The 16,224-nt window shown below is 45.1% G+C and overlaps 2 protein-coding genes across 2 annotated transcripts; both read right to left on the reverse strand.

Moving 5' to 3' along the window:
* Positions 1–678: 678 nt before the first annotated feature.
* LOC306808036 (taste receptor type 2 member 40-like) lies at positions 679–2,371 on the reverse strand. The gene has a single exon (XM_079318165.1). It carries the CDS (start codon positions 2,315–2,317, stop codon positions 1,382–1,384), a length of 936 nt encoding a protein of 311 aa, XP_079174291.1. The 5' UTR covers positions 2,318–2,371; the 3' UTR covers positions 679–1,381.
* A 3,409-nt stretch (positions 2,372–5,780) lies between these two features.
* LOC306804976 (taste receptor type 2 member 40-like) lies at positions 5,781–7,105 on the reverse strand (the record flags this gene model as incomplete). Its single annotated transcript, XM_079312225.1, has 1 exon — positions 5,781–7,105. The coding sequence occupies one exon, from the start codon at positions 7,103–7,105 to the stop codon at positions 6,170–6,172; it is 936 nt and encodes a 311-aa protein (XP_079168351.1). The 3' UTR covers positions 5,781–6,169.
* Positions 7,106–16,224: the final 9,119 nt, after the last annotated feature.

A 16,224-nucleotide genomic window follows, 5' to 3' on the forward strand; every position in this document is an offset into this window, starting at 1 on the left:
GCTGGTAATGATTTGATGTCATTGTATGGAAAGGGAGCTTTGGAGGGAAGATGTAGTCACAGAGGCAGGAAAACAGCACAGGAGTGTGTTTTGGGTGTCTGTGCATGAGGAATGTGGAATAATGGAACGTAAACCCCACGGTGTGAGAGCAGCTGTTCAGGGTGTCCCTGCTGAGCAGCCGTGTGCCCCAGAGCTCAGCCAGGAGCAGGACAGCACACAGGGACTGTGGGCTGAGCACAGCCCACGTGCTGTGCTTGTTGGTGTGGTCAGAGAGCTCTGAGGATTGTTGCTGGAGGCTGTTGAGGGGAGAGCAGGGCAGGGCAGAGGATGGACCGAGCCTCCCTACACGGGCGTTTCATGGTGCTGAGCTGGGAACCAGCATGTGGCACTGGTGCTGACAGGGGCATGCCAGGGTGTCACTGCCATGTGCTCATCTCCCTGCATGTCTGTCCAATGGCATTAAAAATGTCCCTGCAAGCCACTGCTGCCACCTGTGAAACAGTTTCTGTCATGAGGGGAAGGAAAACTCCAACACAAGTTATCCTTTGACATGATATTCTTTGAAGTTTCAAACAAAACAATTCAGGCATAGACTCAGATCAATTACAGGTACCATTGTTCCAAACAGATTGACAACATCCAAACCAGATACATTGAATGAGGGTGGGCTTAGTGAACACAAGGCTTACATCATGAATGTTTCTTTGACAGTCACTTTAAAAGTATATAAAATCCCATTGTGTCTGAAAAGGGTCGTCAAACTCCAGTTCTGATGTAACAATAATGCAGTGACACAGATCAGTATTTCAGCAAGAGCAGGAAACTCAAAAGGCCATGTCATTTTCCCCTGAATCATACTGGAATCTTATAGACACCTTCAGTATCAAAGAATATTTTTCTAGAAATCTACCAGAGTGAAAATAAGATCAGTAGTATCCTCTGAACATATGAGGAATTCCTTAGCATCCTCCTTAGGTGCTTTTAGGAATCAGAAACAGCATTCAAGCTTTATATTCACAAAGGAAATGTGACCATGCCTGTCTTAACCTGGCTGTGCTTAACCTGGTCTGTTCTGCTAGTATCATGAATTGTAACTTAAAGCATTCCAAGAGATTGCATTCTAGTCTGAGTCCTGGCCCTGTTTCTCTGCTGTGTTAGAGAAGCTGTGGTGATTTCCAAGGAAAGTACAGCAGAAAGTAGTCAACTTACAGAATTATTTGCAACAAGACTCCCACCCAAGTCAAGCCCATTTCCATGTTGTACATGACTGCAGATCAAGGCCCTAACCTACTAATTCTAGCATCTATTATTTATACCTCTGATGATTTCAGTTTATTGCATTTGGACCTAAATTAAAAAGTCCAGGTTAAGCCTCTGTTTTTTACATGGATGCAGTTCTGACACGACAGTTAGTGCGGTGCCAAATCCGAGCTGGCATCTTTCTAAATTTTGGATTGCTCCAAATTAAGACTGTGGTGTGTCCTGTAGGACAGGCAGCCATTAAAAGTAGACATATCATTTCTGCAGGGCTTAAAGGTGAAAAGACTTCGAATAAGAGGACATGCACACATATAAAATATGTAACATAAAGCATAAGGAAGGAGCAGACTGACTTGATGGCTTTCATATGGGCTTCTAAGCTGGGATCCCTGAAGCCACTTGCATTATTTTGCATCCTTCTGGTGTGTATCCACAGAGACCAAATCAGCAGAACACTTGAAAGAACAGACAGTATTAAAGGCATACCTATCCCAGCATTAGAGAGAAGAATGAATAAACCCATATTGTCTTTCCTTGTGGTTCTCATTGCTGAAGAGTTTGTCATGGGTAGAGGAGCAGTGAAGTTGCTGTGCACACTGTAGACATCCCAGGCAAAGGGAATTGCAGCTGTGAAGGAGCAGAGCCATGATGTGAGCAGCATCCAGGGCATCAGCCTGGCAATTCTGTGCTTCAGCCAGATGAAGAAAGAGTGTGTGAAACTGGCAACCTTGATACAATAGAAGACACTAAGCCAGGCTCCAAACCAGAGGGTGGAGTAACACAGAAATGTAAAAATTATCTTGGATGGTGCAAACAAATGTTCGATATAATAGAAGGGTTCATATAACATAGTCATTAATAAATCCAGAATAGTCCATGACTGCAAAATTAATGCAGATAGACTCAGAAAGATCACAATCATATCATATGGGGGCCGTGTTTTTCTCCCAATGCAGCTTGATGAACTGGCAGCCAAGATGATTCCATTTCCTAGAATTCCTGCCATGGATTCAATTATAGCAATTGATAGACACAGGAGAGCAAATGATGTCATCATTGTAAGCCAAGAGATCAGAGCTATTACTCAGCTTCACCTGGACTCTTGAGAGCCTCAGATCTGTCAGGCACTGGCAATCCCAAGGAGGTGTTGTGAGCAATGCTCACCTATTTATCTGAGGGTCAGCAGTATCCTAATGTCATTTAATATTTCTGCTATTTTACATGTTGTTTTGGGGGTTGATGTCTAATTTGTCTAATCATGCAAATTGGGTCAAGATTCAGTTACACAGTTTTCATTTTGGTGCAAGGCTTTGCATTGGAAGGGTTATGGAGCAGGTGAACTGTAATGTTTACAAATGTGGATTTCCACTCCAGTGTCTGATATTTTGTTTTGCATGTTTAGATTTGCTTTTTCTATCTAATGCCTTAATGTCTCCTTTTCTTGCACAGTTATCTCGTCAGAGTTTCTGAGACATATTGCTATGGCCTCTTCTAATGCTGGGGTAGCTCTTTTCCTTTTCAGACATTTTCAAATTGCTGCTGCAAAGAGGATGATCATGTTTTTAGTTTATGTGTGGAGTTCTTTAAGTGCTATAATTATCCTTTATATTTGCTCTAAGTGTCCAAAGGAGAACATTAAATTTCTATTGGAATCTTAGCAGGTGGGAAAGGAAAATCACTTTACAGAATACCTTACTAGTCCATCATCTGCAGCAGATATCCACTCTGCAGCCTGAGCAGAGCCCCCTGGCAGCAGGTGGTTGTGCCCTGGAGGAAGCTGCATCCTGTGGAGATGCCAGCATGGCAAAGGCTCCTGGCAGGGGCTGCAGCCTGTTGGATCCCATGCTGAAGCAGTTTGTTCCTGGGAGATTGCACCCAGTGGAGAGGATCCTCTTTGCAGTGCCCATTCCCTGCTCAGGAAGGGAGGAGGTGGAAGAGTAAAGAGGAGTGGAATGGGGGGGGGGGAAAGTTTCTGCTTCTGTTCTTTCCTTCTCATGTCCCTAGTCTCTTACTGATTGGCAATGAATGAAATTATTTTGCCCACGTTGAAGGAATCCCCACCAGGCCAGGCAAAGACACAGAGGGCCCTGTCAGGCCTGCAGTGCAGCCACATCAGGGCAAGGATAGCAGATAAGCTCTGTGAGGACAATTAGGGACAGCCACAAGGCCAGGGATTGGCAGACATATCCAGAGTGATAGGATGTGTCTGAGATGAAGGCAGTAATTAGGGACTGCAGGCCAGGATCAGCATTCAGGTGAGCTAGGCAGGTGGAAAGGCCCAGGCAAAGCTGCAGCAGAGCTCAGGGAGGGCTCAAGGGTGAGCACCCAGCTTAGCAGCAGCTCCTGAACATAGCGGGGGCTACGCCCCACTGAGGCTTGTCCCAGCAATGTGCTAAAAGTTCAGGCATTTGCACTGTGGAAGCTGGCTCTGAGCTGAGGCAGCCAAACCCCCAAAAGCAAGGCCTTCATTTCACCAGAAAGCCCATTCAGAGCTTTTTGTCTTGCCCTGTCCCAAGTCACACAGAGAAGCAGCACAGCCTGGCACACAGGATTTCTCTTTCTTAAAATCATGTTTGATTGGCACTGAAGATTGAGTCCATGTCACGTTGTCCAGAGTGTCAATGATGAAATTTCCAGCCGTGCTTATGGGAATGAAAATAAAGAAGGATCCTGTAGGAATCTCTCATGTAGATATTTGCATTTTTTGCCTTAATCTAAGGTCTCTAATAATATTTCTGGTGTTCACACGGTAAAGGCGATGCTTTAGGAAATAAAAAAATGGGGATCAGTCTTTATTCCTCTGAATTACTCATGGATTATTTTTTTTTATCTTTAAATTCTGGAAATCTGAGAAGGTTTTTTAAATGAGAAATAACTTTTTTGGACTCATTGATTTATGATCTTAGAAAATTTTGTGAGCTTTTCCTGAATCTTCAATGGAAAGAGGTTCAAGACAATGTGATTTGAATTATGTCCTTCTAACAATGTTAGAGCAGGATGAGCTTTAAATTTTGTTTGTTTCCTGATTTGATGCACAGTACCAGACTTGAATCAAGCTGCCATTGCAGTTTTGTGGCATTGGTGTGTGTGGAAATAGTTCAGATGTTTTGGAAGGATCTGATTCCATGACATTCTAGCTTTCTTCGGGTTGCAAACTGATAAGTATAAGGTGGGAGGAATCAAATGACCTTTAGATTACAAAGAGAAGGGAGGAATTGCCGGCTCTCTGAGATGATGCATATCTTCAGAGAATCCTACTTCCAATAACTGTCATTTTCCTACAAATACAGGGGTTGTTTTTTCTCAAAACAAATCCTTATCAAGCTGATCTTGGAATTCATCTAATAGAATTCAGGGATTTAGTTGATGGTGTATATGATGCATGTTGAAGACGGTTTTATTGATATGACAATAGTTGATTAGCTGGTCATTTACAGACAGAAAGATCTTCCAGATGACTGACACTATGAGGTGCCTTCTGATATTTCTGTCAGCTTCCCCTCTTAGATCCCCAAATTCATGTTAATGAGCTGGTAATGATTTGATGTCATTGTATGGAAAGGGAGCTTTGGAGGGAAGATGTAGTCACAGAGGCAGGAAAACAGCACAGGAGTGTGTTTTGGGTGTCTGTGCATGAGGAATGTGGAATAATGGAACGTAAACCCCACGGTGTGAGAGCAGCTGTTCAGGGTGTCCCTGCTGAGCAGCCGTGTGCCCCAGAGCTCAGCCAGGAGCAGGACAGCACACAGGGACTGTGGGCTGAGCACAGCCCACGTGCTGTGCTTGTTGGTGTGGTCAGAGAGCTCTGAGGATTGTTGCTGGAGGCTGTTGAGGGGAGAGCATGGCAGGGCAGAGGATGGACCGAGCCTCCCTACACGGGCGTTTCATGGTGCTGAGCTGGGAACCAGCATGTGGCACTGGTGCTGACAGGGGCATGCCAGGGTGTCACTGCCATGTGCTCATCTCCCTGCATGTCTGTCCAATGGCATTAAAAATGTCCCTGCAAGCCACTGCTGCCACCTGTGAAACAGTTTCTGTCATGAGGGGAAGGAAAACTCCAACACAAGTTATCCTTTGACATGATATTCTTTGAAGTTTCAAACAAAACAATTCAGGCACAGACTCAGATCAATTACAGGTACCATTGTTTCAAACAGATTGACAGCATCCAAACCAGATACATTGAATGAGGGTGGGTTTAGTGAACACAAGGCTTACATCATGAATGTTTCTGTGACAGTCACTTTAAAAGTATATAAAATCCCATTGTGTCTGAAAAGGGTCGTCAAACTCCAGTTCTGATGTAACAATAATGCAGTGACACAGATCAGTATTTCAGCAAGAGCAGGAAACTCAAAAGGCCATGTCATTTTCCCCTAAATCATACTGGAATCTTATAGACACCTTCAGTATCAAAGAATATTTTTCTAGAAATCTACCAGAGTGGAAATAAATCAGTAGTATCCTCTGAACATATGAGGAATTCCTTAACATCCTCTTTAGGTGCTTTTAGGAATCAGAAACAGCATTCAAGCTTTATATTCACAAAGGAAATGTGACCATGCCTGTCTTAACCTGGCTGTGCTTAACCTGGTCTGTTCTGCTAGTATCATGAATTGTAACTTAAAGCATTCCAAGAGATTGCATTCTAGTCTGAGTCCTGGCCCTGTTTCTCTGCTGTGTTAGAGAAGCTGTGGTGATTTCCAAGGAAAGTACAGCAGAAAGTAGTCAACTTACAGAATTATTTGCAACAAGACTCCCATCCAAGTCAAGCCCATTTCCACGTTGTACATGACTGCAGATCAAGGCCCTAAGCTGCTCATTCCAGCATCAATTATTTATACCTCTGATGATTTCAGTTTATTTCATTTGTATCTAAACTAAAAAGTCCAGGTTAAGCCTCTGTTTTTTACATGGATGCAGTTCTGACACGACAGTTAGTGCGGTGCCAAATCCGAGCTGGCATCTTTCTAAATTTTGGATTGCTCCAAATTAAGACTATGGTGTGTCCTGTAGGACAGGCAGCCCTTAAAACTACAAAGATCGAGTCTCCCTTGCTTAAAGGTGAAAAGACTTCAAATAAGATGACATGCACACATATAAAGTATATAATGTAAAGGATAAGGAAAGAACAGACTGACTTGATGGCTTTCATATGGGCTTCTAAGCTGGGATCCCTGAAGCCACTTGCATTATTGTGCATCCTTCTGGTGTGTATCCACAGAGACCAAATCAGCAGAACACTTGAAAGAACAGACAGTATTAAAGGCATACCTATCCCAGCATTAGAGAGAAGAATGAATAAACTCAAATTGTCTTTCCTTGTGGTTCTCATTGCTGAAGAGTTTGTCATGGGTAGAGGAGCAGTGAAGTTGCTGTGCACACTGTAGACATCCCAGGCAAAGGGAATTGCAGCTGTGAAGGAGCAGAGCCATGATGTGAGCAGCATCCAGGGCATCAGCCTGGCAATTCTGTGCTTCAGCCAGATGAAGAAAGAGTGTGTGAAACTGGCAACCTTGATACAATAGAAGACACTAAGCCAGGCTCCGAACCAGAGGGTGGAGTAGTTCAGAAAAGTAGAAATTATATTGGTTGCTCTGATCAGGTTTTCTGTATAAAAGAAGGGTTCATAAAATATATTCATTAAGAAATCAAGTGTAGTCCATGACTGCAAAATTAATGCAGATAGACTCAGAGAGATCACAATCATATCATATGGGGGCCGTGTTTTTCTCCCAATGCAGCTTGATGAACTGGCAGCCAAGATGATTCCATTTCCTAGAATTCCTGCCATGGATTCAATTATAGCAATTGATAGACACAGGAGAGCAAATGATGTCATCATTGTAAGCCAAGAGATCAGAGCTATTACTCAGCTTCACCTGGACTCTTGAGAGCCTCAGATCTGTCAGGCACTGGCAATCCCAAGGAGGTGTTGTGAGCAATGCTCACCTATTTATCTGAGGGTCAGCAGTATCCTAATGTCATTTAATATTTCTGCTATTTTACATGTTGTTTTGGGGGTTGATGTCTAATTTGTCTAATCATGCAAATTGGGTCAAGATTCAGTTACACAGTTTTCATTTTGGTGCAAGGCTTTGCATTGGAAGGGTTATGGAGCAGGTGAACTGTAATGTTTACAAATGTGGATTTCCACTCCAGTGTCTGATGTTTTGTTTTACATGTTTAGATTTGCTTTTTCTATCTAATTCCTTAATGTCTCCTTTTCTTGCACTGTTATCTCTTCCGAGTTTCTGAAACATGCTTGCTATGGCCTCTTCTAATGCTGGAGTAGCTCTTTTCTTTACCAGACATTTTCAAATTTCTGCTGTGAAGAGTAATATCTTTTTTTTATTTTATGTGTGGTGAATTTTAAGCATTTTAATTATCCTTGCATGCTTGTTGTCATTGTCACAAACGAGAACATCAAATTTCTGCGGGAAGGTAAGCATAGAGAAAAGGAAAATAATTTTACGGAGTACCTCACTTGTCCATTTTTCATGAGCCTCCTGAATAGATGCATAATTTGCCAAATGAATTTAAGATCTGGTAATATAGAGCATTACATCCAGGAGTAATTGTGCAACTGTTAATTGAAGTAGTTTTGCTCCCATATGGAATATTCATATGTTTGATATTCTGTTATATGTTCTAAAAGAAGAGAATTAGAACACTTTCCAAATCCAAAAAGACACAGATCATCTAAGTAAGTGGAAAGGCTTGGGTAGACTGAGAAGCTTTGGGAATCCTGTTTTATCTGTAGCCCAGAATAAACAAGGAAATACAGCAAGGCTCTTCAGAAATACAGCTGACACAAGTAGCTGTCAGTAGCACAGCAAGAATAATATTCCAGTCGTTTGGATTGGCAATTTTACATATCAATATAACATTTGAAGCTGACTTTGAAGTGAATTTTTTGTTCATTTTCTGGAGATGACCATCTAATTCTTCATTGAATCAAGGTTTGTCAGCTGTCTGCAGACCCTGAGGTGATGACACAGTTTTTTTAAAATTGATGATTATTTAATCTTGTGTCCAAGTTTAGGACAACTTTGGGGAAAAAGAGCTCCAAAAGCCCCCCCCCCCCCCCTCTTCTTTTTCACAATTCCTTCCTTCACTGAGCTCAGAATGAATTGTTCTTCAGGTGAAAATGGAAAAAACTTTTTTATTAACAAAAATACAAAAGAAACACTCCCCAACCCAAACCCAGATGAGACGAACCCAGCCGGTCCTCGCTGGGGAGAGCGGCAGAGCCTCCGAAGCCGACCTCCAGCAGCGGCCCCTGAAGTCCAGATCCTCGTCCTCTGGAGTCGGTGCAAATCCCTGGAGCAGGGAGAAGGGAGAGAGGGGGAGGGGCAGCCGGCAGCAGGCCAAAAAAAGCCCAAGACAAGCCAAAGCGAGCCCAAGACAAGCAAAAGCAAACCAAGACAAGCCAAAACAGGGGCACAGACAAAACAGCTGGGGGAAAGGGGAAAAAAACGGCCAAAGCAGCCAGGGGAGGGGGTTACAGCTGAGCAGACGGCCAGAGCAAGACACAGCCTACAACCGAAGCGCAAGCAAGAGAGAGCCGGAAAACACCAGCCTAGATAAAACAGTCCGAGGGAGGGACCGACAGCTGCACGGGGGAAGCAAGGAGAGGAGCCAGTCCAAACATCAGCCCATGACATTCCACCCCTTATCCCATATCATGATCATTGTCACACGATTGGGATACACACTCACTAAACACGATATGAAAACTTCCTCTGACTTGCTTAAACCTTAAACACTTACACATTTCTTTCTATTCATAGAATCTAGTATACAATGGTGGCAACACTCAACAATAACATTTGTCTATACTTCATCCTATAGTCAGATCTCCCTGAGGTACACAGCGGGTTGTTCCATCCTTCTGCATTATCCACCAAGTACATCCTGGTCCTTGAGCAAAGGCAATCCCACGAATGGGTTTGCCTGTACTTGAGGAAGGATGTATCCATACTGTCTTCCCTAGCAACCCTCTGACATGGGCCACTGGGACTTTGTCTCCGTCTACTACATTAAGGCCTTCAGACTGGGCAGGACCTGCTCGGTTGGTGGAACCTCGAGTGTTGACTAACCAAGTGGCTTTTGCCAGGTGCTGCTCCCAGTTTTTTAGAGATCCCCCACCCAATGCCTTTAAGGTGGTCTTCGACAATCCATTGTACCTCTCCACTTTACCTGCAGCTGGTGCATGGTAAGGGATATGGTACACCCACTCAATACCATGTTCCCTAGCCCAGGTGTTGACAAGCTTATTTTTAAAATGAGTCCCATTGTCTGACTCAATTCTCTCAGGGGTACCATGCCTCCAAAGGACCTGCTTTTCCAGGCCCAGGATGGTGTTGCGGGCAGTAGCATGGGACACAGGGTAGGTCTCCAACCATCCAGTGGTGGCTTCCACCATGGTCAGCTCATAATGTTTTCCCTGGCGGGTCTGAGGCAGTGTGATGTAGTCAATCTGCCAGGCCTCCCCATACTTGTACTTGGACCACAGTCCACCATACCAGAGGGGTTTTACCTGCTTGGCCTGCTTGATGGCAGTACAAGTGTCACAGTCATGGATGACTTGGGTAATGCTGTCCATGGTAAGATCCACCCCTCGGTCTCGTGCCCACTTATAGGTGGCATCCCTACCCTGATGGCCTGAGGCATCATGGGCCCATCGAGCCAGGAACAACTCACCCTTATGTTCCCAATCTAAGTCTATCTTTGAGACCTCTATCTGTGCAGCCTGATCTACCTGCTTGTTGTGCCTGTGTTCTTCATTAGCCCGACTCTTGGGAACATGGGCATCCACATGAGGGACTTTCACGGGGAGCTTCTCTACTCGAGTGGCAATGTCTTTCCACTCATCAGCAGCCCAGATTGGTTTTCCTCTACATTGCCAGTCAGCCTTTTTCCACCTTTCCAGCCAATCCCACAGAGCAATGGCTACCATCCACGAATCAGTGTAAAGGTAGAGCTTTGGCCCTTTCTCTCTCTCAGCAATGTCCAAGGCCAGCTGAACAGCTTTGAGTTTCGCAAGTTGACTTGATCCACCTTCTCCTTCGGTAGCTTGTGCAACCTGTCGTGTGGGGCTCCATATGGCAGCTTTCCACTTCCGGTTCATCCCCACAATGCGGCAGGAACCGTCGGTGAAAAGGGCGTAGCGTGTTTCATCTGCTGGCAGCTGATTGTACAGTGGAGCTTCTTCAGCCCGGGTCACTTGCTTCTGCTCCTCTTCATCAGCGAGACCAAAATCTTCACCTTCTGGCCAGTTTGTAATTATCTCTAAAATCCCAGGGCGATTCAGGTTACCAATACAGGCGCGCTGCGTGATGAGGGCAATCCACTTGCTCCATGTGGCGTCGGTGGCGTGGTGGGTAGAGGGAACCTTTCCTTTGAACATCCACCCCAGCACTGGCAGTTGGGGTGCCAGGAGAAGCTGTGCTTCTCTGCCAATCATCTCTGAGGCAGCTTGAACTCCTTCATAGGCAGCCAAGATTTCCTTCTCTGTGGGAGTGTAATTACCTTCGGACCCTCTGTAGCTTCTGCTCCAGAATCCCAGGGCCTCGGATCTTGTCCGGCACCTTCTGCCACAGGCTCCAAGACAAACCATGGCTCCCAGCTGCTGAGTAAAGTACGTTCTTCACATCTGGTCCCCTCCTGACTGGGCCAAGGGCTACTGCATGGGCAATCTCCTGTTTAATCTGAGCAAAGGCTTGCTGCTGTTCAGGGTCCCAGTGGAAATCATTCTTCTTGCGGGTAATAAGGTAAAGAGGGCTCACAATCTGGCTGTACTCAGGAATGTGTATTCTCCAAAAACCGATGGCACCTAGAAAAGCTTGTGTCTCCTTCTTGTTAGTAGGTGGGGACATAGCTGTAATCTTGTTAATAACATCAGTAGGAATCTGACGCCGTCCATCCTGCCACTTCACTCCCAGGAACTGAATCTCCCGAGCAGGTCCTTTAACTTTACTCTTCTTGATGGCGAAGCCGGCTTCCAGGAGAATTTGAATAATTTTTTCTCCTTTCTCAGACACTTCCGCTGCTGTTTCCCCATACGATGATATCATCAATATATTGTAGATGTTCCGGAGCTTCACCCTTTTCCAGTGCAGCCTGGATCAGTCCATGACAGATGGTAGGACTGTGTTTCCACCCCTGGGGCAGTCGGTTCCAGGTGTACTGCACGCCCCTCCAGGTGAAAGCAAACTGAGGCCTGCATTCTGCTGCCAAAGGAATGGAGAAAAATGCATTTGCTATGTCAATGGTGGCATACCACCTTGCTGCCTTGGACTCCAGCTCGTACTGGAGTTCCAGCATGTCCGGCACGGCAGCGCTCAGCGGTGGAGTCACTTCATTCAATGCCCGATAGTCCACAGTCAGTCTCCATTCCCCATCAGATTTACGCACAGGCCAAATGGGGCTGTTAAAGGGTGAGTGGGTTTTGCTGACCACCCCTTGGCTCTCCAGCTCTCGGATCATCTTATGAATAGGAATCACAGCATCTCGCGTTGTTCTGTACTGCTGGCGGTGTACTATTGAAGTGGCAATTGGTACTTGTTGTTCTTCTCCCTGCAGAAGTCCTACTGTAATTGGATTTTCAGATAGTCCAGGCAAGGTGTTCAATTGCCGGATGCGCTCTGCCATCACAGTTGCAATTCCAAATGCCCATCTTAGTCCCTTTGGGTCCTTAAAATATCCACTCCGAAGGTAATCTATGTCCAAAATACATGGGGCCTCTGGACCAGTCGCAATAAAATGTTTCTTCCAATCCTTTCCAGTTAAACTTACTTCCACTTCCACCAGGGTGAAGTCCTGCGATCCACCTGTCACACCAGCAATTGAAACAGATTCTGCTCCTACGTGTCTTGGTGGAAGTATCGTATACTGTGCACCTGTGTCCACTAAAGCTTTATATTTCCGTGGTTTCGAAGTGCCAGGCCATCGAATCCACACGGTCCAAAAAACATGGTTCTCCCTTGCCTCACCCTGGCTAGAGGCAGGGCCCCTCTAAGCCTGTTGCTCTTTTTTTTCTGAGGCATACATCTTAGAAGTTCCCTCAAGAGGGTCAGACATGTCATTATCAGTATCACATTTGGCACTTTGGCTGCGAGAAACAGGAGCAGCTTTCCTTTTGGAAATTTTTTCTTCCTTCAAATCCCGCACTCGTTGTGCCAGAGCAGCCATAGGCTTCCCATCCCATCTTCTCATGTTCTCTCCAGAATCTCACAAGAAGAACCACAACTCAGCTTGGGGAGTGTACCCTCTCTCCCAACTGGGGGAACGTCTGCGTTGGATATCAGGGTTTCTCATCTGTACAGCTGAGATTTGGAGGAGGTCCTCCTTAATCTCCTTCCTGAGTTTCCAATGATTCTTTTGTATCTTATCTTCTAAGTCTTGCAAGCGTGTTTCCACCGCTGCAATTCTAGCATGAGTCGGGCCATGTACTGCATCCGCATATGCACGAAGCTTCTTTGCCATATTGAGTACTGTCTCATACACCTCATCTCTCTTCATTATCCCTAGGGCAGACGCATACTCAGGTGGCCCAAGCCGCACGAGTTTTCTCCACATCACCGATGTGCATGGTACCAGGTCTGGATTTCTAGGTGTTACATCATCCGAAAAAACAATTTCTGCTACTGCCATTTCCCTGAGGTGTTGGACCCCCTGCTCTATGGTTTTCCATCGAGTCTGCTGTACATACAGGTAATCTGCACACAGATATCTTTGTGCCACACTATCTAGGACCCGTGCCCAGAGACTTTGAGGGTTAGCCCCTCTTATCACGCCCTGGTCGATAACAGTATCATGGGACAGAGACCCCAAATGTCTCGCTTCAGAGCCATCCAAAACTGTAGCCTCACCTGCCGCATCCCAGAGACGAACCAGCCAGCTGATAATAGATTCATCAGGTCTCCGGGTGTAATCTTTTCTTAATCCATGAAGATCCTTCAGGGAAAAGGACTCATTATTGGTCTCTGCTCTCCCACCAGTTGTCTTGACTCCTAATTTTACATCAGGAGGTGTCGAGGGTCCCTCTCCAGCATCATCATCATCATCATCATCCACCGGCCGATCGGTCTTCTTGGTGTGTTTCCCACTTCTTGTACTGGTAGCCACAGCCATTGGTTGGGGCTTATTCTCCAGTTTAGTTGCTGGGTTTCGGCCTAGGGTGTTGGCAACAACCTGCCTAACTGGGATAGGAGACAATTTATCTCCCTGTCCCCTCTCCTCTGTCTCCTGCTCTATAGTGCCTAGCAGGGTGCGATATGCATGCGCCAGGGCCCAGCTCACTGTAATAATCCTTTTCTCTTTAGAACCATCCTGGCACTTCCCTTTTAAGTAGCTTGCAACCTTGATTGGATCCTGAATCTTTTCAGTTGGGAATTTGCAGATTATGGGGTCAGAAAATTCCTTTAAAATCTGGCCCATTTTCTCCCATTTGCCATTCCACTCAAGATTCCTCCTGCCAAGCTTGACTCCTAAATCAGAAGTCTTCCCAGCCCCTTTAGAAATCTCAGCCTTCATTCTATATAGACTGCAAATGGTGCAACAAAGACTTACTAAATTAATTGCCATAAAGATGATTTCCTTAATACTTAGGGAGATCAGAATGTTTTCTAATAAAGATGTAACTGATTTAGAGGAGAGGAAAGGAAATAAAGGCAGGAAATCTTCTTTGCCTACTTCTCCTCTAATAAATAACACAAACCATGATTTATACATTCCTGAAGCAGATTCCAACATTCTCATAAATCTCCTGTAAGCCATTGCAACCAAGCCGAGTCCGATGAGTATTTTCGTCAATATCCCTTTCATACAAAAACTACGCATCAAAGACAACACCGGAGCTATCTCCGGATGAGTAAACAAACCCATTGACCACAAAGGTATTAAAACGTCAAAGAAACCTAACAAGCCGACATACAAACAGGCTCCCACAACGAAAGACATTATGGATTTAAGAGACTTAGCCATGCCAACAGCTGAAAACAACATAGTATTAGATAAAAGTTTTTTCCACTTTTTTCTGGTGCTGATAACCCCAAGGTCGCAGGTTCGATCCTCCCTGTACGGGCCACCAAAAGTATGTCCAAGTTTAGGACAACTTTGGGGAAAAAGAGCTCCAAAAGGCCCCCCCCCCCCCCCCCTTTTCTTTTTCACAATTCCTTCCTTCACTGAGCTCAGAATGAATTGTTCTTCAGGTGAAAATGGAAAAAACTTTTTTATTAACAAAAATACAAAAGAAACACTCCCCAACCCAAACCCAGATGAGACGAACCCAGCCGGTCCTCGCTGGGGAGAGCGGCAGAGCCTCCGAAGCCGACCTCCAGCAGCGGCCCCTGAAGTCCAGATCCTCGTCCTCTGGAGTCGGTGCAAATCCCTGGAGCAGGGAGAAGGGAGAGAGGGGGAGGGGCAGCCGGGAGCAGGCCAAAGCAAGCCCAAGACAAGCCAAAGCGAGCCCAAGACAAGCAAAAGCAAACCAAGACAAGCCAAAACAGGGGCACAGACAAAACAGCTGGGGGAAAAGGGAAAAAAACCGGCCAAAGCAGCCAGGGGAGGGGGTTACAGCTGAGCAGACGGCCAGAGCAAGACACAGCCCACAACCGAAGCGCAGCAAGAGAGAGCCGGAAAACACCAGCCTAGATAAAACAGTCCGAGGGAGGGACCGACAGCTGCATGGGGGAAGCAAGGAGAGGAGCCAGTCCAAACATCAGCCCATAACATCTTGTAAATGTATGTCTATTGTTTGAAGTATTGTTAATCATTGTATTGTGTTTACTTGCAGAAGATTGTAAACTTTGGGTTTGTTTTTTTTGTTAGATAATAGTTGACATAATAGTAGAAGGGAAAATTCTCCAGTTTTGATGAAAAATTTAGAGACAGAGAAAGTAGAAAAGCTTTCAAAGTAAGCATTTGGGGGAAGGGTTCTGCTTGTGTCTCCACAGAGAGGATGGAGATGAGAGCCAGTGAGATACATGAGACAATGTCTGGAAAAAATGCAAGCAGAAGCTAATCCAGGAAGAGAAGGAAGCAGCTCGCAAGGCAATTCTTCAAGTTTCTCCTGCAGGGACGCATGATATTATTTACACAGAAATCAAACAAGGACCATCTGAAACTTTTTCCTCATTTACTGACAAACTTACACAAACTATCGATAGACAAATTGCAGAAGAAACAGCAAGACCATATCTGCTGAAGACCCTTGCATTTGCCAATGCAAATCCAGATTGCAAAAGAGTCATCAGTGCTTTGCCAGGTGAGCCATCCTTGACGGAGATGGTTGTAGCCTGCAGCAAGATTGAAACACCACAACATACAGCTTCAGTTGTCAAGGAGCAAATGACAGAAGTCTTTCAAGAACAACATGAAAAGGTTTTTGCAAATTTCAAGAAGAAAAATAATCCATCTGAAATACAATGCTACAACTGTGGGGGTTTTGGACATTTTAGGAAGAATTGTCCTCAATCCACAAAGACTTCCAAGCTACCAGAACTTTGCCCTAGATGTCGCAGAGGAAGACATCTGGCAAGTGAATGCTATTCTCTGACGGATGTGGACGGAAAACTTTTGTCACTGCCACAAAACACTAAGAAAAGCACAGGATCACCTTGCGCTATGACAGAAATTATGGTGGTGTAAAGAGGAACAGCAACAACACCAGCACAGACAATACAGTTGTCGGGGAATGTCAATCTGACTCCCTCAGCAGGGCATTAGGGGGCATCCCCTGTGGCAGGGATTGCTGCCACCAGGAACGCAGTACATCCTGTCAGCTTCAAAAGTGGTTTGTTTTTTGAATGAAGAATCTGCATCTATACATACAGGATTCAAAGCACCGTGCCAAAAGAGACAAGATTTTTTGATAATAGGCAGAGACCGGTGCAGCATTTTTGGACTGATAATATATCCTATTGTTGTTTCAGCAGACTGCTTCAAAGAGCTGACAAT

The sequence above is a fragment of the Erithacus rubecula genome (genome assembly GCF_903797595.1).
Source record: "Erithacus rubecula genome assembly, chromosome: 1".
Classification (NCBI taxonomy): domain Eukaryota; kingdom Metazoa; phylum Chordata; class Aves; order Passeriformes; family Muscicapidae; genus Erithacus; species Erithacus rubecula.